Here is a 26300-nt window from a genome sequence, read left to right on the forward strand (position 1 = left end):
AAGGTGCTTAGCCATGCGCTTCCCTCCCTAATCATTCTAGCATTCTGCATACTCAGACCCCTGACACATCAAAACTTTTGACATGTGCCTACAACATGATAAAATATTCTTTAAGTGAAAGGTGCACTTTAAAATATTAGTGAACAGTAAACTTAACCCCTTGGGGACAGAGCCCATTATGACCCTAAGGACGGGAGCATTTTTTGCAAATCTGACCACTGTCACTTTAAGCATTAATAACTCTGGGATGCTTTTACTTATAAATTTGATTCAGAGATTGTTTTTTCCTGACATATTCTACTTTATGGTAGTGGTAAATTTCGTCGATACTTGCATCATTTCTTGGTGAAAAATTCAAAAATTTGATGAAAAATTTAAAAATTTTCCATTTTTCTAACTTTGAAGCTCTCTGCTTGTAAGGAAAATAGACATTTCAAATAAATGATATATTGATTCACATATACAATATGTCTACTTTATATTTGCATCATAAAGTTGACATGTTTTTACTTTTGGAAAACATCAGAGGGCTTCAAAGTTCAGCAGCAATTTTCCAATTTTTCACAAAATTTTCAAACCCTGAATTTTTCAGGGACCAGTTCAGTTTTGAAGTGGATTTGAAGGGCCTTCATATTAGAAATACCCCACAAATGACCCAATTATAAAAACTGCACCCCTCAAAGTATCCAAAATGACATTCAGTAAGTTTGTTAACCCTTTAGGTGTTTCACAGGAATAACAGCAGAGATAAGGAGAAAATTCTAAATCTTAATTTTTTACACTCGCATGTTCTTGTAGACACAGTTTTAGAATTTTTACAAGGGGTAATAGGAGAAAAAGCCCCCCAAAATGTGTAACCCAATTTCTCTCGAGTAAGGAAATACCTCATATGTGTATGTCAAGTGTTCGACGGGCACAGTAGAGGGCTCAGAAGGGAAGGAGCGACAATGGGATTTTGGAAAGTGAATTTTGCTGAAATGGTTTTTGGGGGGCATGCCACATTTAGAAAGCCCCTATGGCGCCAGAACAGCAGAAAACCCCACAAGGCATACCATTTTGGAAACTACACCCCTCAAGGCACGTAACTAGGGGTCCAGTGAGCCTTAACACCCCACAGGTGTTTGACGACTTTTCGTTGAAATCGGTCAATTTTTTGGCACTATGGGGGCTTTGTAAACACACGTTGCCTTCAATTCCGGACAAATTTTCTCTTCAAAATCCCAATGGCGCTCCTTCTCTTCTGAGCATTGTAGTTCGCCCGCAGAGCACTTTACATCAACATATGGGGTATTTTCTTACTCAGAAGAAATGGAGTTACAAATTTTGGGGGGCTTTTTTCCTATTTTTCCTTGTGAAAATGAAAAATTTAGGGTAACACCGGCATTTTAGTGAAATTTTTTTTTTTTCCCATTTTCCCATCCAAATTTAATGAAAATTTGTCAAACACCTGTTGGGTGTTAAGGCTCACTATACCCCTTGTCACGTTCCGTGAAGGGTGTAGTTTCCAAAATGTGGTCACATGTGGATATTTATGTTTTTGCGTTTATGTCAGAACCGCTGTAAAATCATCCACCCCTGTGCAAATCACCAATTTAGGCCTCAAATGTACATGGTGCGCTCTCACTCCTGAGCCTTGTTGTGTGCCCGCAGAGCATTTTATGCCCACATTTAGGGTATTTCCGTACTCAGGAGAAATTGCGTTACAAATGGTGGTCTTTGGGGGTCTTTTTTTACTTTTACTGCTTGTGAAAATAAAGTATGGGGCAACAACAGCATGTTAGTGTAAAATTTTTTATTTTTTTACACTACCAGGCTGGTGTAGCCCCCAACTTTTCCTTTTCATAAGGGGTAAAAGGAGAAAAAGCCCCCCAAAATTTGTATTGCAATTTCTCCCGAGTACGGGAATACCCCATATGTGGCCCTAAACTGTTTCCTTGAAATACGACAGGGCTCTGAAGTGAGAGAGCGCCACGCGCATTTGAGGACTAAATTAGGGATTGCATAGGGGTGGACATAGGGGTATTCTACGCCAGTGATTCCCAAACAGGGTGCCTCCAGCTGTTGCTAGACTCAGCAACAGCTTGCTAGTCAGTGGCTGTCCAGAAATGCTGGGAGTTGTTTTGCAACAGCTGGAGGCTCCGTTTTAGAAACACTGCCATACAATATGTTTTTCATTTTTATTGGGGGGGGGGGGGACAGTGTAAGGGGGTGTATATGTAGTGTTTTACCCTTTATTATGTGTTAGTGTAGTGTTTTTAGGGTACATTCGCACTGGCGTGTTATGGTGAGTTTCCCGCTAGGAGTTTGCCGCAGCCCAAACTTGAAGCCGGAAACTTACTGTAAACCTGCCTGTGTGAATGTACCCTGCAAACCTCCAGCTGTTTCAAAACTACAACTCCCAGCATGTACTGATGGACCGTGCATGCTGTGAGTTGTACTTTCGCAACAGCTGGAGGCACACTAATCTGTTACCTAACTCAGTATTTTCCAACCAGTGTGCCTCCAGCTGTTGCAAAACTACAACTCCCAGCATGTACTGATCGCCAAAGGGCATGCTGGGAGATGTAGTTATGCAACAGCTGGAGGTACTTAACTACAACTCCCAGCATGCCGAGACAACTGTTTGCTGTTTGGGCATGCTGGTATGTGCAGTTTTGCAACATCTGGAGAGCTACAGTTTATAGACCACTTCACAGTGATCTCCAAACTGTGACCCTCCAGATGTTGCAAAACTACAAATCCCAGCATGCCCAGACAGCAAACAGATGTTTGGGCATGCTAGGAGTTGTAGTTTTGCAAGATCTGGAGGGATACAGTTTAGAGACCACTGTATAGTGGTCTCAAACTGTAGCCCTCCAGCTGTTGCAAAACTACATATTCCAGAATGCCCAAACAGCTGTCTGGGCATGCTGGGAGTTGTAGTTTTGCAACATCTGGAGGGCTACAGGTTAGAGACCACTGTATAGTGGTCTCAGACTGTAGCCCTCCAGCTGTTGCTAGGCAACTTACCGGCCTCCGTAGGATCCAGGGAGCTGTCCTCTTCTGCCGCACGTCATCGCCGCCCGCCAATCACCGTCGCCCGCTGCCTCCGGAAAAACGAAAGTTAACCCCGCCCCCGATCTGCTATTGGTCGTCGCTTCTGACGACCAATAGCAGGGATAGGAGGGATGGCACCCCTGCCACCTCACTCCTATCGCTTCAGGGGGATCGTGGGTGTCTTAGACAACCGCGATCCCCCTTATATTCCGGGTCACCATAGGCCCATAATGACCCGGAATCGGCGCAAATCGCAAGTGTGAATTCACTTGCGATTTGCGCCGATCGCCAACATGGGGGGGTCTGATGATCCCCCCCTGGGCATTTGCACGGGGTGCCTGCTGATCGATATCCACGGGAGTACACCTTTAAAGGGGTATTTTTAGGAAAGCAGCATTTTTGTAGTAGACTGGGGTGTTTAAAACATATAAAGCATATTTTCCTGTCTGATTCTCGGTTTCCGCTGCATCCTCCAATGTGTTGTCCTCGCAGGAAATGCCCACTAAATAAGCTACTGCTGTGACCAGTCAATGGCTGAGTATTTCTTGAAGGGACGGAACATCAGAAGGAGAGTTGCAGGGAACAGGATCCATCCTAACAGCAGATATGGAGGTACAACACCTCAAGTCCACTATTAAAGTTTTCTTTCCCTGAAAACCCCCTTTATCTTAAGCAACCAGTGCCGGGTAGTCACTGCCAGTGCAAGTAAAACCATTGTGTGCATCAAGAGAGACATTACAGGGGTACTCCGCCCGTAGACATCTTATTCCCTATCCAAAGGATAGGGGATAAGATCACTGATCACGGGGGTCCAGCCGCTGGGGCTCCCTGCTGCACCCGGTGTTTTAGAGCGTCTGGTGCAGCACAGGAGGCTTGTGACATCATGGCCACGCCCCCTATGGGAGGGGGCGTGACTGCTGTCTGGGGTGCCGTAACGGAGATCACGGGGGTCCCCAGCGGCAGGACCCTCGCGATCAGACATCTTATTCCCTATCCTTTGAATAGGGGATTAAGATGTCTAGGAGTACCCCTTTAATGCTCAAGACAAGAACATAGTTTTGACTCTAAACAAATCAATAGATTACACAGTCAATATCATCTATAATCGTAGGCACCTGTCCATAAGAAGGACATAGCTACATGGAGTGTGTACAGAGGCAAACAAAGTTATTGAAAGGATAGGAGGATGATTTAACCTAAGGCTACTTATTTTGGAAAAAAGACTTTCAAAAGTGAATGCATAGTGTACACCTGCTATATGGATACACCGGGAGAGAACAATGACAGCTAAAAACTGATAAAACTGGAGCTCTAGACTGGGGTTACAGGAGGCTGGCCTGGGACATGGGGGAGACATGGTGGGGGTTTAGACTAGTGGTGACAGGGTGGGGGCTTAGAATTGAGGGAGACATAGTGGAGCCCTTGATAAGAAGAGACAGACAGGGTGGAAGCTTAGTCTAGAGGTGACAGAGAAAGAACTAACAGGGTAACAAAAAAGGTATTGACACCTGGCTGCTGTGTATCTTAAATAATGATGACCCCAGCTAGAGGATTCAATATGAACATGGCAGGGGTCATTAAAAAAGAAGGGTTGTCATGAGTTATCCAGTCATGGAATAAGTGTGTGTGTGTTTGGGGGAAGGGAGCAATATTGAGTCACAATGTTATCGAGTCCCTGTATGGGGGTGTTACCCAGTCCTGGAATATGGGTGTTTTTCAATAACATCAAAGGTGGGCAATCTGAATATTAAAGGGAAACTGACAGCTGGTTCACCCACACTAAACCCAATACATGTGGTTATAGTACGGGTGAACCGGATTACAACTAATAGCCAGCTTTGCGGCCTGGCCTGATTACTATTTATCAATCATATTTACATGGAAAACTCCATTAAATGTGAAGGATGGTATCTTTTAAAAAGCTAGAAAAATCTGACTTGTTCAGCTTGGAATAAAGAGGTGATATCCATTACATGCATAAATACACAGTACTGCATGTGTGGTCAAGGTAAAGAACGTGATTTATGAATATGGAACTTTATATGTGGATGAAAAGAGAATTAGACATCAATGTAGGAAAGAGTTTTTACAATTAGTAATTAAATTGTGAAATGCCTTACCCCAAATAGTAGAAATAGAAGATTCTATGCCATCATTCATAAATAGGGCATTGGAGGTTATATTTATTCTAGCAATTTTTGGCCTCTCTCTTCCACCCAAAGAAACATAGAAACATAGAATGTGTCAGCAGATAAGAGATGTTTGGCCCAATATTCTGAATAGTCCTTGTCCCTACCTTATATGAAGGATAGCCTTATGCTTATCCCATGCATTATTCCATTCCATGCATCCACTACTCTCTAGTGCATGAGGTATTATAGTGATCAGGTAAACAAAACATAAAGTTTATTCCAAACAGTCTAAACATAAAATAATTACGAAATCAAGTACTTACACCTACACTTACATGCCTTAATAATACATGAAAATGAGCACTATATCTACAGTACTATATTTCTGTTATATGCCATGGTTTCTTGAAACCATAACCCATTTGGTGCTGCCTAGACTGGGGTGAAAAGTCTAAGGGATCCTGTGGTCTTCCTCCCCATCCCTGTAAGGAGGAATGTACTTTGTTGCTGAACCCATTTTACAGTCCCTAAAATAGTCTTGGTGGCAGCAGTACTAAAGCAGTAGACTAATCGGGAATGGAAATAAGTATTATCACTAGGAGTGAGGTCAAGGTGCAAAAGGCCAGAAGACATAACATGAGTGCAGTCAGGGATGGATCAGAACCAAGCATAGACCAATCAGTACCAGGCAAACAATCTATAAGCATGTTCACATCTATTCCAATGCAAATTTGATGGTGTACCTTGTAAAACTGTCTGAGCAATATGCCGACGTATTACTCTGAAAAAAACAAACACAGTATAAAATGTATTCATTTGGGCCAGGCATATACTGTTTTCCGAGGGACTCAAAAGTGCAGACTGTTGTGCCTTTTAATACAACTGGCACATCTTGCTTTGGTGTACTATAACTTATGATGTAAAATGTCTGGTTTTAATAAATTCCCCCTAAAATGTAAAAAAAAAAAAAATGTGTAAACAATTTGGCTCAAAAGGATCACTTTAAATGAGGACAAGTATTAAAATGTTTCTCTTTAGGAACAAGGCTTCAGCAATTTTCCCTTTCTTGTAGGGATAATCCTAGACTGTGATCATGAAGAGAACTAATGTGCCTTTCCACACATCATAGAAAATCACATAGACATTTTATGAATCCTTACACTGTACCAAATAATTGGCAAATTACTGTAAATTACATCTCAATAGATACTAGTTAAACAGTCAAAGTCATGGACCTTTTTTCTAGCATAATGTCAATACCGAAATGGTAAATTGTAATATACATGTGTGGTATGTTAATTTAGTACAGTGAACAATGTATAATTTTATTGTATTTAGAGAGGGTGCCCTGTATGACTAGGCCTCTTTTGGAAAGATGTATGCAGTACAAGGAGTCATTCTTGGCACTTTCACTTCATGGTGGTCAGGTAAAGTTTCTGTTAAATGAGGATTCCACTATATAGATCTCCTGAAATTGAGACAGGAAGAGCTTCTTGACAATACTTTTCTAGAATGAAAATACCACCCTGACCCTACATCTTTAGGGATGGAGAACTACTTGATCCTATTAGCATTTTGATGAGACAGAGTGATTGAAAAAGAGATAGGTAGGAGGTGTGTGTGAATGAAAGGAGTCAGGGGGGTACTACTGACTTCCTTTGTCATTAAGTGATTTAGCTCTGCAGGTAGTCAGTGTAGAGGTCATAGAGAGATTGAGGGAAAAGGGTGGAGACTTCTGGAGGGACTGGCCAATTTAAATGACCAGTTGGGTATGTATTTAAATGTCTCAAGGGATTGTTTCACAGGGACAAACACTTGGATTCAGCACTAGAAGAAACATCTGTAACAACATCCTGGGATTGGTCAACACCAAACTTCTCCATTGAGGAAGGTTTCAGATCAACAGGGCTGAAGTCAGAACATGCTTAATAGCAGAGTCAAACTGGAAATGAAAGACCCAATGGATTGGAATTCTATGTACTCAGATAATGAGGTAAAGATTTTTCTTCAGAACTAACTTTTTAACAGCTATGGTTAATGTTTTATCCATGGGGATCTTTTGCATGAGTATGACGATAGATGTTCATAGACTTTCACTGGTCATTGCATTTTCCTTTCTAATTTTGTATTATAACATCATAGTAGATCAACCTTCTTATAAGGTAGCCTTATTTTTTACTATAAATTTGACCTCTTCTAGCTTGAGGTGTCCTACCTTACATGACATATTAAGCCATTGTATGTCCCTAATATATGTTATTATTTTAATTACTATAAAGTAGTGCATTAGCTTTTCTCTCCTAGGCTGTTTGTTGGCTAAAGATTAATACAATAATAGTTTTTAGTTTGAAACACTCATTTGCAGTGGCTCACAATTTCCTTATAGGTTTTAAAGGTAAATTCCTTTACATATCCAACAGTATTTATGGCTGATATTGGGCTAATAAGAGTACATCCATTAATCATATAGTTAAACTGTAGTTAATGTGATTCCATATTTTTTCTTTCAAGACACCTCCAAACCAGAATGTTCTTGTGTGAACATGTAATATTTAAATTGGTCTTTCAGAAATTCTTTTTTTTCTATTGGGAAGACCCTTATGACACAGTTGTTTAAAATACCTGGTTGTGATATTTCTACTTTTTCACTGACTTTGACAGACTATACATTTGCTGTAGGAAATTGTGTTAGGGCATCATATTAAAAGCAATACACAAGACACTGCCATTTATGTCTGGCCTGTGAAAGTAAAAGACGGTGTTTAGCAAGCAATTAGACCTCATTGTTATTCCAATACTTTGTATTTAGAAACTACAAGTTCATTTGGTATGCCATTGGCAGTAAGAAGGAAGTGTGAAACTGTAGAGAGTGTAATCCTTTTATGTATATGAGCTAGCCAGCAGGAAAGATGCAGCATACCCTGCAGAGTGATGGAAAGTTCCTGCATTGACACTACACCAAAGTCATTATTTAAAAATAAATAAAATTAAGTAAAATAAAACGAAGGTCCTTATTGGAAACCTGAATTTTATTGTATGATAAATATTGTTTTTCATACTATGTCTAGGGTTGTTTTAGTCTATTGCTCACGAGTAATATTTATTTTGCTGTTTACTCATTTTACATTCTATTGTCTTGTATCATTTCAGGTATACTCTGGATTACACAACATGAATAATGGCCTTCAACCCACCTCATATATTTCTAGTGATGTCTCCACAGTAACACCAACCATGACCTTTATGAATAATACCATGGCAGGGCCTGTCAACAACATGCAAAACAACCTTGGTTCTCTTAGCTCTTTGGCACATAATATGGGAGGTCCCATGGCATCTCCAGCATCATCATCTGCTTATCCACTTGGCTATTGCCAAGCAGAGTCTGAATTCCAGAGAGATCCTCGAACCTACAGAAGGAATTACTCCCATGCCAAACCTCCTTACTCATATATCTCTCTCATCACAATGGCTATTCAACAAGCCCCAAATAAGATGATGACTTTGAATGAGATTTACCAATGGATCATTGACCTCTTTCCCTACTACAGGCAAAACCAGCAACGTTGGCAGAACTCTATCCGCCACTCATTGTCATTCAATGACTGCTTTGTGAAGGTTCCACGCTCTCCAGAGAAACCAGGGAAAGGTTCTTATTGGACTCTCCATCCAGAGTCTGGCAATATGTTTGAAAATGGTTGCTACTTGAGAAGGCAGAAGAGGTTCAAGTGTGAGAGGTCCAGATCTGGGTCTTCAGACCTAGAAAAAAAGACTGTTAAAGTTTCAGATGAAGTGGCTGTGGGTTTGAAGGAGTCTCCTGCTACCTATGATGAGAGTTCTTCCTCCCGATCCCCAAAAACTGTGACAAACAGAGGTGAGAGCGACTCATTGTTGGCAAACATTCCCCAAACAAATGGAGTGTCTCCAGCATGCATTAGCCCTAATTTAGAGCAAGGAGGGCCAGCTTCACAATTATTATATCCTCTCAGTTTGCCTAATGATGGTTACCTTGGGATGGTAGAAGATCCCCATCTGAAACATGACCCCTTTCCTGGCAGACACCCATTTTCTATCACTCAACTGATGTCTTCTGAACAGGCTCAGAGCTACTCCAGTAAAATCGATATGTGTTCAACAGCTAATCCCCTTGTCCACTATCCGAACTATACTGCTGACTATCACAACATGACTACAAAAAGTGGAATGGACATGTCTACATCCACCAATGACAGTTATTATATGTATTCCAGGCCCATACTCAGCTCTCTATGAGTAGCTAATACTTTGCTTTTTCTGTATGTGTTTTATTACATTTTTCATACATGCATATGTGCTTCACAGTTTTGGCATTTGCTAGAAGAGATCACATACTCTGGACATAGACAATTGTGTCAGCTCAGTTTATGAAATGTATATCTATCTATCTATGAGCAACTGTGAAATATCATGGTTTCTATATAGACTGTGATCTTATTCATTTATTTGACTACAATTGTATTGTAGGAACTATAACATGGCAACAATTATGATATTGATTTTTTTTTTCAATATCTATAAACTAGCTCCAAAATTATTGTCTAAAATGATATATTTGTTTTATCATTATCCTAATAATGTCTTTACTGTCGAAATGATAAAAAATATACTATTGCACTGGATGGTATGAGACATGATCTGGACTCAAGATTTGTTGGATTTTTGCAATTCTTTTGTAATGTATATAACTGTAATGTCTTATATTTAAATTTGGAAAACAATTGTTTTATATTGGAATATCTTTTACATTGTACGTACATCCTGTTTTTCATATTGATGTTTGTTCTGTTTTTGAATATTAATATATTTGTTTATTAAACCCATTGTGTTAACATGTAGTCATTTTGATAACTTAATGAATAGATTTTAATTTTGCTTAAAGGTATTTTATCATAAAGTGGTATATCCATGTCTCTTCATTAAGGTAAATTGGAGTTACAGAAGGCGGAGCCTTGATTCATCAGCCTATTCTATAATACTCATAAATTCAATAGAAAGAACAAGGTAAATCATGTACACATCTTCATTGATTTTAATAGTAAACCATCTGAATTCGCTAATGGGGGCACAGGACCACTTTTCTCCCAACAGATGTGGGTCCCAGACGAAAAACCCACACCTATCGGGATTTTTATTTATAGTGGTGTAATAATATATTTTTGTGATAAGATAGCAAACAGTTACACATTTAGGGAGTGATGAGAGTAAATTGTGCACTGAGTTTTGTGTGCATATTAAAGGGATACTCCGGCGCTAAGACATTTATCCCCTATTCAAAGGATAGGGGATAAGATGCCTGATCGCGGGGGTCCCGCCGCTGGGGACCCCCGTGATCATGCACGCAGCACCCCGTTATAAACAGTCCCCGGAGCACGTTCGCTCCGGGTCTGATTACTGGTGTTCCCCCTTGATCACCAGTAATCAGACCCGGAGCGAACATGCTCCGGGGGCCGATTATAACGGGGTGCTGTGTGCAAGATCACGGGGTCCCCAGCGGCGGGACCCCCACGATGGATAGGGGATAAGATGTCTTAGCGCCGGAGTACCCCTTTAACAGCATACAATTCACACCATACAATTCTGTCTCCTGCTTTTCACTAATCTAAATGATCAATATCAGGTAAATGTGATTAGCTGGAGACATGCAAACCTCATAGACGGCTATGCATTCATCTGACATGGAAATTCCGCACGTGTGGAGAGCGCAGTAGAGTCTCATTGAAATCAATGGGACTCTGTTGCTCCGAAATCTCCAGTGGAAATTTGATGTGGCATTCCTCACGGAGATTCCGGACGTGTGAACATGGCCTTACTGCTTTGGAATATTCAATTTTCCTCTCTATATCACCTTTATGGAGGACTCAGTTCAAGAGACAACTTCAGTTACCCTAACACATATTCATGCTTTAAAGGCGTTGTGCCATTTCATTGTTGTTATGTTAATGAGAATTCTACCTGCACTTTACTAGTTAATGTTTCACTTTCAATTTTATTGCCCTATTGAGGACAACTTTGTTTGTTACTTTGGCTAAGTGTGGTCCTATTATTTTATTGGCGTGTATCACTATTGGAGTGTGTCACTATTAATTATACTTGCACAATGTAAGTAGAATTCAGGGAGCACTAAATATTTGCCACTATTATTTTCACAAACAGTGGCTCAGATTTAGTAAAACAGTTACATTTTTAGACAGTATTTAGATGTGCCAGATTTATAACAGTGTATCAGGCTGATTAATAAATCTGGCACAGCAAAAGACTGTCCACTTTAAGTTTAGGATCACATGGTCCAATTGGATATTCCAATTGGCAAAAAAGTTCAGCACTTCACATGGAGATAGAAAATTATAAGATTAACTTTATTGTAAATTTAAGCATAAAATGTGGGGGACACAGGTACATTTGAAAACCGACAATTTTTTTTGCCTATTGAATTCTCCAATTTGACCATGTGATCTGAAGCTTGTCTCACACAAATGGCTGTGTGCTTTTGTTCCATGCACCTGGAGATTGGAGCCTCTGGAGACGCAAAGGAAAGTAGCTTAACCTCTTAAGGACCCAGGACGTACCTGTACGCCCTGAGTCCGCTCCCTTTCTATAACGTAGGGTCACGCCGTGATCCCTCATAGTGGGTTGCTCCTGGCCTCTAACAACGGCTGGGACCCATGGCTAATAGCGCAATCACCTATCATAGTGCTGTGAGCTATTAACCCTTTAGAAGCAGCGTTCAAAGTTGATTGCCGCGTCTAAAGTAGTAAAAAAAGCACCCCCGGCAGCTCAGTCGGGCTGATCGGGACCATTGCTGTGAAATCGTGATCTACCGATCAGCTAGGGCGAAGCAGAAGCATCACTTACCTGCCTCCGATCGTCGAATGACTGCTCCGTGCCTGAGATCCAGGCAGGAGCAGTCAAGCGGCAGAATCACTGTTCAATGTTATCCTATGGAATAACAATAATCAGTGTAAAAGATCAGTGTGTGCAGTGTTATAGCCCAATAGGAGGGCTATACCACTGCATAAAAAAAGTAAAAAAAAAAAAAACAGTTAATAAAGATCATTTAACCCCTCCTCTAATAAAAATGTGAATCCCCCCATTTCCCATTATAAAAAACTGTCTAAATAAAAATGAAAATAAACATATGTGGTATCGCCGCATGCAGAAATGTCTGAACTATAAAAATATATCGTTAGTTAAATCACACGGTCAATGGCGTACACACAAAAAAAATTCAAAAGTCCAAAATAGCGTATTTTTGGTCACTTTTTATACCATAAAAAAATGAATAAAAAGCGATCAAAAAGTCAAATAAAAAAAAAATCATACCGATACTTCAGATCACAGCGCAAAAAATGAGCCCTCATACTGCCCCGTAAGGAGCAAAATAAAAAAGTTATAGTGGTCAGAATATGACAATTTTAAACATTTAAATTTTCCTTCATGTAGTTATGATTTTTTTCAGAAGTAATACAAAATCAAACCTATATAAGTAGGGTATCATTTTAATCGTATGGACATACAAAATAAAAAGAGAGTATCATTTTTACCGAAAAAGGTACTGTGTAGAAACGGAAGCCCCCAAAATTTACAAAATGTTTTTTCTTAAATTTTATCGCACATTGTTTTTTTTTCCTTTTCGCCGTAGATTTTTTGGGGTTAAATTACTGAAGCCATTACAAAGAAGAATTGGTGGCGCAAAAAATAAGCCATCATATGGATTTTTAGGTGCAAAATTGAAAAGGTTATGATTTTTAAAAGGTAAAGAGGAAAAAACGAAAGTGCAAAAATGGAAAAACACTTGGTCCTTTAAAGTTTAGACAAACTATAGGCTATAGGCTTAAACAGCTCAAATTATGCCAGAATTCAGTGCACATTGTTGTATCCATCTAACGCCACACTTTTTTTTTTTTGTCAAAAAGTATCTAAAACTATTAGTCAAACAGATTTTGGCACAAATGTTGGCACTGCATGCACTACTGTCTGCATGGCACTGTTAATTTCTTGTTTTGTATTCTGTCTGTGACTACCAATGAGTTTACAACTACCCACAAAAGTCAATCATAGGAATCTGTTCCTGAGTGCGAAATCTATGTGTTTGCTAGTGGGTGCTGCTCATATATATATATTTTTTTCTTTATTTTTTATAAACTCCGATTTTCCTTTGTTAATAGGGCTGTTTTGGTAGCATTAACTTCATAGCAGTGAGCAAAGTGGAAACTAGGGAGTCAAAGTGCAAACCTTGCAATATACAAAGATAAAGTTTGCGTACTGAATACTGATTGACAAACTATATGAGAGTTGGCACTTCTGGATTAGAAATTCCATAAAGCTGCCTGATTGACTATAGGTCCTTTTACACAGGTTGATTATGAGGGGAAGGAGTATTCCTAAGAACGCTCATTTCCAAAATTTACTAATTTTTTTCCACTCTTTGTTACCGGTTGCACATCGCCTGGGGAAATACAGCCAATAACGCTAAGTTTCTACTTGTTTTTTTGGGGGCAAAAACTCCAAGAAAAACACCAATTCTGCCGCATGGCGTTTTTTCAGCCAAAAAAACGCTGCGGCCAGATGTTAGCTGTAAATCAATGAGAAATCGCAAAATTCTTTTTCCACTTGGCTTCTATCAGTTTGGCATTTTTTTAATCCTTTTGGCATTTTTTCACTCTTTTTTTAGCTCCTTGGCGGTTTTGCAAAATCGCAGCATGTTGAGCATATGGCGTTTTTTCCCCTGAAATCGTGGCATCTTTCTCCCATAGAAATGTGGTATTGAAAAAATGCCAAGAAAAACGACATGTGGGTTTTAACTTTGGCGTTTTTGCAGGCGGTTTTTCTTCATTTTTGGACTTTAGCGGAAAAAAGATATCTTTTTTAATAAAATTTCGTAGGGTACCATTAAAAAATAAAAAATGATACAGTAGTGAAGGAAAAAATTGTATCTTACGAAATGTATCTTTTACATAACAAAATGTTTATTAATTTTTAAAACAGGGATCAATTTAAGTGGGCGGGCAGGTCACTAAAAATGTATCCGACAAGAACAAAAATGTAGTTTGTGTTTTTCACATTTTTTTCTTAATTTTTTACATTTTTTTTAGGTAGTACTACTCCCAGCATGGAACACATTGTTCCATGATGGGAGTAATAGTACTTGTACTAATTGACAGATCACGTGGGTCCGCTGCAATCCTTCTGTATAATTTATAGATGCAGGCGGCTGCTCTCCTATGGCCCCCTGCACTGACGTATATATACACCTATTCATATTTCCCGTAGAGCTGTGATTGGCTAAAACCATCCGGCCAATCACCACTCCGGGCAGAAAATATGAATGAGTGATGTTCTATTCACATCACTGGCCGGACTATAGTGCAGAGATGCAAGCGCTGTATAGAGCTGTATTATGGATGATTGTGTCGAGTGTCACGTAGTATTACCTAAAAAAAAAATTTAAAAAAATTGAGAAAAAAAAAGTGAAACACACTTTATTCATTTCATTTAAAATTTTGTGCTAAAAAATATAATTTTCGTTAAATATATTTTTTTCTCCATCACTACTGCATCCTTTTTTTTGGTACCCAACAAATTTTGGGTACCAAAAAAAAGCCAAAGGGGCCAAAAATGCAATTTCCACTTAAATGCAAAAAAACGCCAAAAAAAAAAAAAAAAAACGCCAAACACAGGAAAATGCTGTGGCGTTTTTTCTGGCTTTTTTTTTCTTGCGCCACAAAAAAAACTAGTAGAAACTTAGCCTATTGGTGAATCAAATGGCAACATGAATGATGAAACGATTGCTCATGCAGCTCAGCTATTGAGCTTTGATCACAGAGATCGGTGCATTTTATTTTTAGCCCATTACCCTGTAAAAAAGGACCCTATGGGTATGTTCACACGAGCTGATTTTCGCAGCGTGTTTGGCTGCTGATCCGCTGGTGAAGGCCCGCTGTATGCTGTCTTTACATGTGCCTGCTCGTAGCGGCAATACGCCGCTACGAGCAGACACACTGCGACGTGCGAGTCGCAGAATACTCGCAAATCGCGGGAGCTCTCTGCCTAGCTCAGAGTAGGGAGAGTGGCCGCGATGTGCAAGTATGCCGCACACATCGCTGCAGTGTGTCTGTCTGCTCGTCGCGCCGTATTGCCGCGACGAGCAGGCACATGTAAAGACAGCATAGAGCGGGCCTTCACCAGCGGATCCGCAGTGTAAAATACTTTGTAAATCCGCTTGTGTGAACATACTGCTTGTTAAAACACCAATAATTGAACAAGGAATTGCTGGCAATATCTGCTATTTACGTCTATTATTCCGTTGAATGAGCATATGCATAGTTATTAGGGCCTCCATTTGATTTTATTTCTAAATTATATAATCCTAATTTTGATTATCTTTTTGGGGATTGTAGTCCTGTATTCCATCCGTTCCATTTATTTCTTTGGTTGACCCTGCTCAATCTACCTTGTCTTTCCTGTGCACTGGTTCCCCCAAAAATATACAGTTCTCTATATGTGGTCTGACTAGTGATTTGTAAAGTGGTAACACCATGTTTTTGTTATTTGTATCTATGCCCCTTTTGCATCCCATGACCTTACTTGCCTTGGCGGTAGCTGCCTGACCCTGGTTGCTACAGTTAAATTTACTATTAACTGTAAAAAAAAAGTTTTATCAAGTGAGGATGAGAGAAGGCACGGGAAGGGAAGCTGGGATCGCGCTGCTGGAGAGGGTCAAATTGGATCAACGGAGGTAGAAAACCAAAAGGTTTACTTGGTGTACTTTATTTTTATCACACAACCCGTTTCTGGGAATAAACCCTTTCATCAGGCGTGATACAAAAACAATGAAATGCAAAGGTTATATACAGACAAAGACAATGTGACATCATATCTGGAAATGTGTGCGGCGTACTCGCACATCGCGGCCACTCTCCCTGCTCTGACGTCACGATACTCTGGCCACCTGGTCGTCACACTTCACACTGGGAGCCTCCAGTGCCGCGGAGAGCTCACAAAGGTGGGAGCGGAATAACAGATTGCGGGGGTCCCTATTGGCAGGACCCCCGCGATCATACATCTTATCTCCTATCCTTTGGATAGGGGATAAGATGTATTACAGCCAGAGTACCCCTTTAATCTCAGTTGTGCATTTTGAATGGTTAAATAGTACTTTTGTGCACATCGTGACATTGACATGACCATAGTGCCGCACTTTTTCTTCCCCAAAACTGGGGGGGGGGAAGTTGGTGCGTCTTATAGGGCAAATACACATTAAAACCCTGTCATATCACGGCGGTCCCGGCGGCCATCAACGGCTGGGACCCACGGCTAATACTGGACATCACCAATCTTGGTGATGCCCTGAATTAACCCTTCAGACGTGGCAATCAAAGCTGCCCGCCGCGTCTGAAGCCAAAGTGAAACTAACCCGGCTGCTCAGTCGGGCTGTTCGGGACCGCCGCAGTGAAATCGCGGCGTCCCGAACAGCTTACAGGACACCAGGAGGGACCTTACCTGCCTCCTCAGTGTCTGCTTTGTGCCAGGATCCCCTGCATGGCCGGCGCTCTCCTTCGTCATCATCACGTCGTCGCGCACGCTGTCCCGTCATCCAATAGGAGCGGCGTGCGTATCGATGTGATGGTGGCCACGGAGAGAAAGGATCCCGGGCAGCAGAGACGTTCCGGAGCGACGGGGACACCCCGGGGACGCGGCGACAGCGATGGAGGTCGACATCCAGGGCAGCGTTGACGGGTCCGGAGCGGCGGGGACACGTGAGTATTACCTCCTATACCAGTGGTCTTCAACTTGCGGACCTCCAGATGTTGCAAAACTACAACTCCCGGTATGCCCGGACAGCCAACGGCTGTCCGGGCATTCCGGGAGTTGTAGTTTTGCAACATCTGGAGGTCCGCAGGTTGAAGATCACTGTCCTATACTTTACATTGTATTTGGTTCAGAATCTTTTTTTTTCTAGATTTTCCTCCTTTAAAATTGGGTGCGTCTTATATGGCGAAAAATACGGTAATTAATTTCGTTAAATTTAGATTAATTTTGAGTTTTCAAATACTTTTAGACTATCTGAAATGGAGATTCAAAGTGTGCATATTGTGTTAGACTATTCAAGAATCCTCAGTCCATTGTTTACTCCGTGTCTTACTGCTTTCACTTTATTTGCTATTCCAGAAGCAGGACCTTATGAACTTCATTCCCCTGGTGCCTTGTCACAAACAAGTTGTCCCTGTGCTGTCACCCTCATGTTAGATTTTATACAGGGCGACAATCATCCTGAGCAAACAAACAGTTTAAACAGGTGCGTGTGTCTGTACTGGGGGAGGTGGCACCTAAAAGGACAAGACTTTGGAAGCTATGTACAAAATGGCAATAAATTTAGAACCTTTTTTTGGCACAGGAAACCATTTGTAGTTTTTTTTTCCCCCCAAAAGAAAATGATTAGTAAAATTCACACACTGATATGTTCAGTGTCTTGTAGTGATCATTTTCAGTCTGATGTCTACAGAAACCTAGAGTTTAAAATGTTGAAGTTGTCATGAATTAAGAAATAAATAAATATTTGGAAAGGACTTAAGGAATTTAAAGGGGTACTCCGGTGGAAAACGATATATATATATATATATATATATATATATATATATAATTATATATATATTTTTTTTTTTAAATGAACAGGTGCCAGAAAGTTAAACAGGTTTGTAAATGACTTCTATTAAGAAATCTTAATCCTTCCAGTACTTTTTAGCAGCTGTTTGCTACAGAGGAAAATCTTTATTTTTTTTATTTCTTTTTTGTGTTGTCCACAGTGCTATCTGCTGACACCTGATGCCCGAATCAGGAACTGTCCAGAGCAGGAGAAAATCCCCATAGCAAACCTATGCTGCTCTGGACAGTTCCTGACACGGACAAAGGTGTCAGCAGAGAGCACAGTGGACAAGACAAAAATGAAATAAAAAAAATGGAGATTTTCCTCTGTAGCAAACAGCATCTTAAAAAGTACTAAAACAATTCAGATTTTTTTATTAGAAGTCATTTACAAATCTGTTTAACTTTCTGGCACCAGTTCATAAAAAAAAAAAAAGTTTTCCACCGGAGTACCCTTTAAGGCTTTTGTAGACTATTGTATTATGTATGTAGCAGTGAGATTTATAAAAAAAAATTAATCAGAAAACAAATTGGATATTGGTTTGTAGAGCCTAGCAGCAGCACTTTTAGTGGAGAACAAGCATAAATAAGATGCTACATTTCATGTTAAGGCCCTTTTAAGCATTTAACTCATCCGATCTTTTGTGCAACCATTGAAATGATCAAAATCGGATGTACTTGGTCCTGTGTAAATGGGTGATATGTAGCCAAAAATGATAAATTTAAAGGACCACACGAAGGATCCAGCAATCTTTCACGTAGCCCAGCTGCATGATTAATTAAGCGTATCTTAAAGGGGTACTCCACTGCTCAGCATTTGGAACAAACCGTTATGAAAGCTGGAGTCGGCACCGGGATCTCGTGATGTCACACCCCGCCCCCTCATTGCAAGTGTATAGGAGGGGGCGTGACAGCCGTCACGCTTCCTCCCATAGACTTGCATTGAGGGGGTGGGGCATGATGTCATGAGGGCGCGGGGTGTGATGTCATGAGGGGGCGGGGCCATGATGTCACAAGCTCCCGGCGACAGCTCCAGCATAAGGAACAGTTTGTTCCAAACGCAGAACACCGGAGTACCCGTTTAAACAACAAGATAGGCGCTCATTATTGGTTCAGCATTGGCCTTTATACAAGGGCCTTTAGATATATATAGGTGTTACGTGTCATTTTAAATTTAATTTTCTGTGAAACTAAAGTGATTACTGTTAAAAAGTGATTTTTACAGATCAGGGAGTATCAACATATTATGAGCCTTAGTGGCCATTTGACTAGGTAGTGATATGGAAAATGTTTAAAAAAAAAAAAAACCTTCCAAAAATTCCACATAAATTAGCAGGCTGCAGAGCTGGTCCTTGTGCCTGTGCTCCATTAATTTACTTACTGAGTTTGATGACAATGTGCACTCCTTCATCTCAATCCCGCACACTGTAGGGCTATAGTCAGATGGCAGAAATTCTGCATAGATGCGTGAATTCCAGAGCTGCATTAATTCGGCCAGAATTCGGCATCTTTTCAATTATATGCGGAATACATGTGGCATGCAGAATTTCCACATGAATACACAGTGCACATAAAAAAAGTGCCTGTATTCATTACAAAATTAGAGAAATAAAACCCATTGGGCCTCATTTACTAAGAGTTTCGGGTTTTTACTAGTGGGAAAAGTAGTTTCAGACTTGCAGGATTCCTCTCTATTTACTATTGGGAAAACTCAGGAACATTTTCTGACCAGCTTTTTCTAGGTCGATATTTCCAGCCATTTACCCACAGAATTTTCTGTGAATTCCAAAGTAAATCGGTCGGGTTGTGAAACCACGCCCCTTTTGACTGACCACGCCCCATTTTCGACAGGTCACACCTCTTTTTCGGGTATGTCAGATTTTTCAGGCGCACACTGTCGCACACTGGCGCAGACATGTCTCAGACAAAATAACCAGACAAAAACTGGTCGGTTTCAGCTTAGTAAATGAGGCCCATTAACTTTAATGGGCTTCCGCAGCTGAATTCCACAAAAATATAGGACAGGATTTATATTTTTGCAGTACGTGGAATTTTAGCTGCAACGTGAATGGGACTGCGGAATGAAAGTTAATATGCTATCAATGCATGCAGAATTTCTATGTGGATTTCAATGCCGAAATTCATGCAGATATGCTGCCATGTAAACATAACTTAATAGGAAATTTAAATAATCAGTTCCCTGTCACAGACCAAATAAACCACCCCTCCCCACCACCAACACCACAGTCACAACACTTTGACAAATATGGATTCAATGGCCAGCGGGCCTTCTGCTTATTAGTGGTACCTTAGGTGCGTGTTCATTTATCATCTGGCTTAGGGTTCTTATCTTGTGGACTACTTCAATGTTAAAGGGGTATTCCGGCTTTAGACATTTTATCCCCTATCCAGCCCCCCCACGCTCAGCCCCCCCACGATCTCCCTGCAGCACCCGCATTATGTGCGAAGCTGCGTCTCCAGGCTCGGAAACCGTAAGTTTTCGGGACTGGGGACGTGACACCATGCCCCCTCCCTTCATGTCTATGGGAGGGGGCATAACGGCTGTTGAGACCCCCCGCGATCAGACATCTTATCCCCTATCCTTTGGATAGGGGATAAAATGTCTAAAGCCGGAATACCCCTTTAATTCTGGTGGGTCACTACTAGTATCACTGCTGGGGACCTGTCTCATCAGTCTACTGTGGTTATATGGCTGGCATTTATATTGTAAACTTGGTGGATAATACCTCTTAAAGCTGGCACACATTATAACCAGCAATAACATTGCGAGATTGGTGGACAATTGGGGAGATTTATCAATACCTATTATGAGGAAAAGTTGCTGAGTTGCCCATAGCAACCAATCACATTGCTTCTTTCATTTTTGAAAAGGCCTCTAAAAAATGAAAGTTATCTGATTGGTTGCTATGGGCAACTCAGCAACTTTCCTTTGGACAGGTTTTGATAAATCTCCACCAATATGATTTAAAAATACTATCCGTGCACCACTAGTGGCTTCTTCTCGGACTAACAGTATACATCATAGACTTGTCTGACTGTCCACTTTGTTATGGGTCTCATACCAGTTTGGGATAATCCTATTTGCCCTAATTACCACCATTATCTGCATGTTATTTATTAGCAATACCCTTTATAACCTTATGTGCCTTGATTGCTACCATCATTTGCATGTATCGTCTATACGCTGTATATTTATGACCTATCTGACTAAAATTCACTTGACACACCTGACCAAGACTTCATCCCATTACCATTTTGGGGTTTCTAAATGATTTGTATCTGCTATATGTCTATCTTTTGAGAATTGTTGTCTGTCCTATGCTTGGCTATCTCCTTGTTCCCTGATAAACTCGTTACAGTAAACGGGAGAAACGTGTTGGAAAAGAGAGTGCATCCATTTTAATATTTGTATTATTGTGAACACTTTGTTGTACCCCATTCCACACAATAGAATAGTTTAGTTCAGTTTAGTTAGGTTGGGTTAGAATTAATGTTAGAGTAGGGTTGTCATCTGTACCCCTTCCCTATCCCCACCTTCTTTTGTGTTTTGTAGGTCAGTACAGACTTCTTCACTTTATGATCACAATTGTTTTATGATTTTACCATTTCTCTTAGTTAAAGTTAAGTTTTATGTTTTAATTAAGCCTTATTGGTATTATTCTTTGTGATCTGATTAAAGTGATTACCAAGAGCAACCATATCAATAGGGTTGTGGATACTCTTCATCATTATCAAGTTCCTGGTGTATACAGATGACTGGTAACAATAGTCTGACGGAGTTGCCAGTGATCTATATGTGTGTTACCTGCAAACTTACCTGCAAACTGGTGCTGCCACAGTAAAATAAATAAAGAAATAAATTAAATCAATGAATCAAGTAAAGTGTAAAAAAAAATGTAAAGACATTTTTTAACCCCTTCCCCCATCATGCATTCTGGACCTTAAAGTATTACTGTAATTTAATAAAATGTTTCCTTAATTTTCAATATGGAGGTTGCGATACTAGATCAAATGGTACTAGAAAGTTATACAGATTAGTAGAGTTGATGAAAGGTCACATGACCTGAAACGCGTCATGCCTGGCGCTTATTCCAAGGATTTTATCCATATGTCTTATTGAAGTCTCTCCATGTCTACGATTTTAACGTGATGAAAATAAAGTTTATTATCCGCTGGCATCTTCCTGCTTTCTTCTTCTAAACTTGGAGAATTATTTTGCCGTGCGGTGACCGGGTGAGCTGACTATTTGCTATCCAGGTTAGTAGAGTTCTTCACTTTAAAAAACAATCCAAGCTTTTCAGTACTTGTACCGTGTAGTCTTTCCAATCAGACATGGTGCTCCCTGCTGTCACTTCTGTCCCTGTCAGAAACTCCTCAGACCGAGAGTAAACATATTCTAGACAGTTCCTGACACGGACAGAGGTGGCAGCATATCTGTCTGAAAAGACTACACCACTTTCTGTACTGGAAGGACTGAGTTTTTATTATAGAGTTAATTTACAAATCTGTATACATCAGTTGATTTTAATTGTTGTTATTTTTTTTCACTGGAGTACCCCAATTTCTTGCGAGGAAAATTGGAAAAAATGGGAGTTTGCTAAATTATTTTCTCTGTTTTAAATTTACATTATTTACAATACAGTAAAATAACATTATAGCTTTATTATCTAGGTCAATATGGTTACAGCAGTACCAAATTAATATATATTTGTTTATTTTGTGATTTGCACTTAGAAAAAATGATCAATGCCATGTAGCTGTTTTTCTAATTTTATTGTTCAGGTCGTTCCAGATGTGGCAATACCTAATATATGTATTTTTTATGTTGTATGCAAACAAGGGAATGCAATGGGAAATTGTATTTTTATGATTACATTTTTCTTTTTTTAATTTTTACTAGTCCCACAAGGTGACTTGCAGAAGTGATCTCCTGATCAATACACTGCACTAGTACTAGAGCACTCTTCTTTTGTTGATGACACAAGGTCATACTAAGGGCCATTTGAGTTTTATATTTATTGATAACAAACATAATTCCCTAAGGTTTTGATTCCTCACAGGAGCAGAACAACCAAAATGATGGCATATGCAATACTTGGAAGAGACAGAAGATCGCACTCACCCGGTAAATTAAAACGTCCTCTTTATTCGGTAGCTTTCAAACATTTCCAGATGGAGGTAGAGAGATGCGGTCAGCTTACGCTGACCGCATCTCTCTACCTCCATCTGGAAATGTTTGAAAGCTACCGAATAAAGAGGACGTTTTAATTTACCGGGTGAGTGCGATCTTCTGTCTCTTCCAAGTATGTCATATGCTATAGTTTATATTTGGATCTGCACCCCCGGCCAGTCACTTTCCACATATCCTTGCACCACGGACAATTCTTCTAAACAGTATATCACCTCTATTCCATTAACCCCTAACAGCCCAGTATTGTTGCTCGCGAATATTCGCAATGCGAATTTTATTCGCGAATATTGCGAATTCGCGAATATTCGCGAATATAGCACTATGTATTCGTAATTCCGAATATTCGTTTTTTTTTTTGTTTTTTTTCACAGTACACATCACAGTGATCATCCCTCTCTGCTTCCAGCTTGTGTGTTGTAAGAGGGCTCTAATACTACTGTGTGAGACTGGCGTGCGAATTTCCGCATGTGTGTGAAAATTTGCATATGCTAATTTTCGCATTCGCGAATTTTCGCTTATGCTAATTTTCGCATATGCTAATTTTCAAATACGCGAATTTGCGCATATGCAAAAATAAAACGCGAATATTACGAATATACGAATTTAGCAAATATATGACGAATATTCCTCCATATATTCATGAAATATCGCAAATTTGAATATGGCCTATGCCGCTCAACACTACAGCCCAGGAATAGTGCCTGCCCAGCTTCTCTCAGCCTAGTTTACCAAAATGATGGCGGTGCTGGATCTGTTATAACATGGATACCAATTAAACTTGAGGGACTACATTATGGATCCCCTATTGAGGTCCTTCAGGTTCCCATCATGGTGTCCATTATGGTATCATCAGTGATGGAGGCCCCTAACAGAACCTCCGATGCATACTTGAATGTCTACTATAATGAAAAGAGTATTTCGAACTAGGGGATAACTTTCTTAAACAGGTGTTTTAAAGCCTTGTAGGAATTGTAGTGACCAGCTTGTAATATTCTTGGTAGATAAATGTAATACAGGGGGAATAAATGTTTTTGCTATATTTTGTAAAGTGACATTGGTGGGAACGGGATCTTTAAGTATAATAGGAGATGCATCATTACAATAGCCGGTCACAGCGGGGGAGGCGGGGATATTACATGCGCCTTTCTTTCAAACAGGCCACTAAAACAGAAATACAGAATAATAACAATTAGCCATTGATACAGACTGAGGGAAATGTCTTGCTGCTAAAGGATTTCATCACAATAGGCAGGCAGGGACAAGAGGAGGAGAGTAGAAGACATACAGATCTGCCTACAATAGCTCCTGCTAATCTTTCCTTTTGTAAGGTAATTGGAGCAGCTCATTCCCTGAAATAATCACTGTGTAAATGTCTATTGTAACTCATTATCCTGTCTGATTTATAAGGTCACAATAGGGCAGAGAAGCCAGGATAGCATAAGTTCCAGACTTCAAATACACAGACACCCAAAGAAGGTTAGAACACTGAATCCAGTACATTTATGGATACTCTCCTTGCAAATTTCTAGAAACATTTGTCTTCAATGGCCTCGATTTATTGTAATTCTTGGCAGGTTAAGTGCCAAACTCATGGCATACATTATTTGCAACAGATTTAGTCCACCATCAAATCAAATCAAAAGTTGTACAAACCGCGCATAGCCCAATAGGCTGTGTTCAAACGTTGGAATGTCCGCACGGAAAATCTCCATGTGGACATTCCGAAGACTGCGGGACCCCACACGGAATGCATAGCCGTCTTTGAGACGGTCTTTGAGAGGTCCTAGCATCGGCATGTTATACTGGCGCTAGGACCGCACCGGAATACGCCATCTCAAAGACGACTATGCATTCCGTGCGGAGTCCGCAGAAAGAATTGACAGGTTCTTATTTTCTGTGGACACAGAAATTGGAATTTCCATGCCAGAAGCACCTGGTGGGGAAACTACACTGTGTGCACAGCGCAGCGGGATCCCATTGAATACAACAGGTCTCTGCTGCTGCGGAATCTCCGTGCAGAATTCCAATGTGAAATTCCACACAGAAATTTCGAGGTGTGAACATCTTACAGACCTGACAAGTGGGCGTGTTTTACACAAAAACAATGGCCCTGATTTACTAAGAGAGGAGTGTAGCTTTCTTTGTGGTTTTTCTTTCCCAACAGATATTTTTCCACGTATTTACTAATGTTTCTCTACATTTTGCACTTTTCCCTACGTTTTTTATTTTTTTTTATTTTTTTACACATGCTCTGAGCTCTGGGGTTTTTCTCAGCTCAATTCCACTACATTTTCTATGGAAACCGTAGTAATTATGTTTGAGACATGCCCCCTTTTCAGCAGCCACGCCCCCTTTCCCCTATGGCCCTTTTCTGGTTTTCTCAGTAAATTGGAGATTTGGTCAGGTTTTTTTCAATTCTGGCGCAAATCCTGGTGCAAATTCTGACACATACAGATTTTATTGCAGGGGGGGGTTTCACCACTGGGACTTCCCGCGATCTGCAGAACAGGGCCCCAGCTCTCTGTGCATCATAGAGCTACAGACACCACATTATCCAATCATTTCTATAGGAGTGCTGGAGATACTTGAGTGCTGTTCCTGCATATCTCTGGCGCTCCCATAGAAATAAATGGATGATGTGGCGTCTGCAGCTCCAGGTAGCGTGGAGAGTCAGAAGCTCGTACTGGAAATTGCAGGAGGTCGCAGTGATTGTATCCCCCCATGATCAGATCCCCCATGTTCCTAACACAGTGGTCTTAAAACAGTGGTCTCATACTGTGGCCCCCAGATGTTGCAAAACTTCAACTCCAAGCATGCCCAGACAGCATTTGGCAACATCTGGAGGGCCACAGTTTGAGACTACTGATTTAAAATGTCTTAAATTTAATACATTTATATATAAATGTTTTTATACAGGAGTACAAGAAGTCGGCACTGCTGAGTGATTAACCTAAATGACAATTGGTTGTGGGGTAATGGAAGCGCTGATAGTAGAAGTCGGTGGTGCTCTGATAGATGTAAAAAAGCAGATACTAGTAAACGTGGATAAGAAAAGGAATCAGTCGGCAACTTCATCGTTCTTCTTTTATTGTTGCATTCTCACACAAAAGACAATACAAGTCGGGGAGGGACACGATGGGGGGGGGGGGGGGGTACAGTAAGGCAACAGCTGCCGGTGTTTTGCATTGACTTTGTGCTTCCTCTGGCCTCCAAAAGGATAGGGGAAAAAATGTCTGGTC

The 26300-nt window shown here is 40.4% G+C and overlaps 1 protein-coding gene across 15 annotated transcripts in view; it reads left to right on the forward strand.

Moving 5' to 3' along the window:
• The window catches only part of LOC130277059 (forkhead box protein A4-like), a 403578-nt gene that overhangs the window by 300384 nt on the left and 76894 nt on the right, over positions 1–26300 (forward strand). For 8 of the 15 annotated variants that reach the window (XM_056527308.1, XM_056527309.1, XM_056527314.1 and 5 more), the window contains one exon: positions 8319–10010. The exons of 2 other annotated variants lie outside the window; for them this stretch is intronic. In XM_056527308.1, coding sequence (XP_056383283.1) covers positions 8319–9440 — 1122 coding nt within the window. In that variant the 3' untranslated portion in view covers positions 9441–10010. Of the gene's footprint in view, positions 1–6973; positions 7162–8318; positions 10011–26300 lie in introns of those variants that run through there. 5 more of the 15 variants (XM_056527320.1, XM_056527317.1, XM_056527316.1 and 2 more) reach the window with 1 other exon arrangement.

The sequence above is a fragment of the Hyla sarda genome, chromosome 6 (genome assembly GCF_029499605.1).
Source record: "Hyla sarda isolate aHylSar1 chromosome 6, aHylSar1.hap1, whole genome shotgun sequence".
Classification (NCBI taxonomy): domain Eukaryota; kingdom Metazoa; phylum Chordata; class Amphibia; order Anura; family Hylidae; genus Hyla; species Hyla sarda.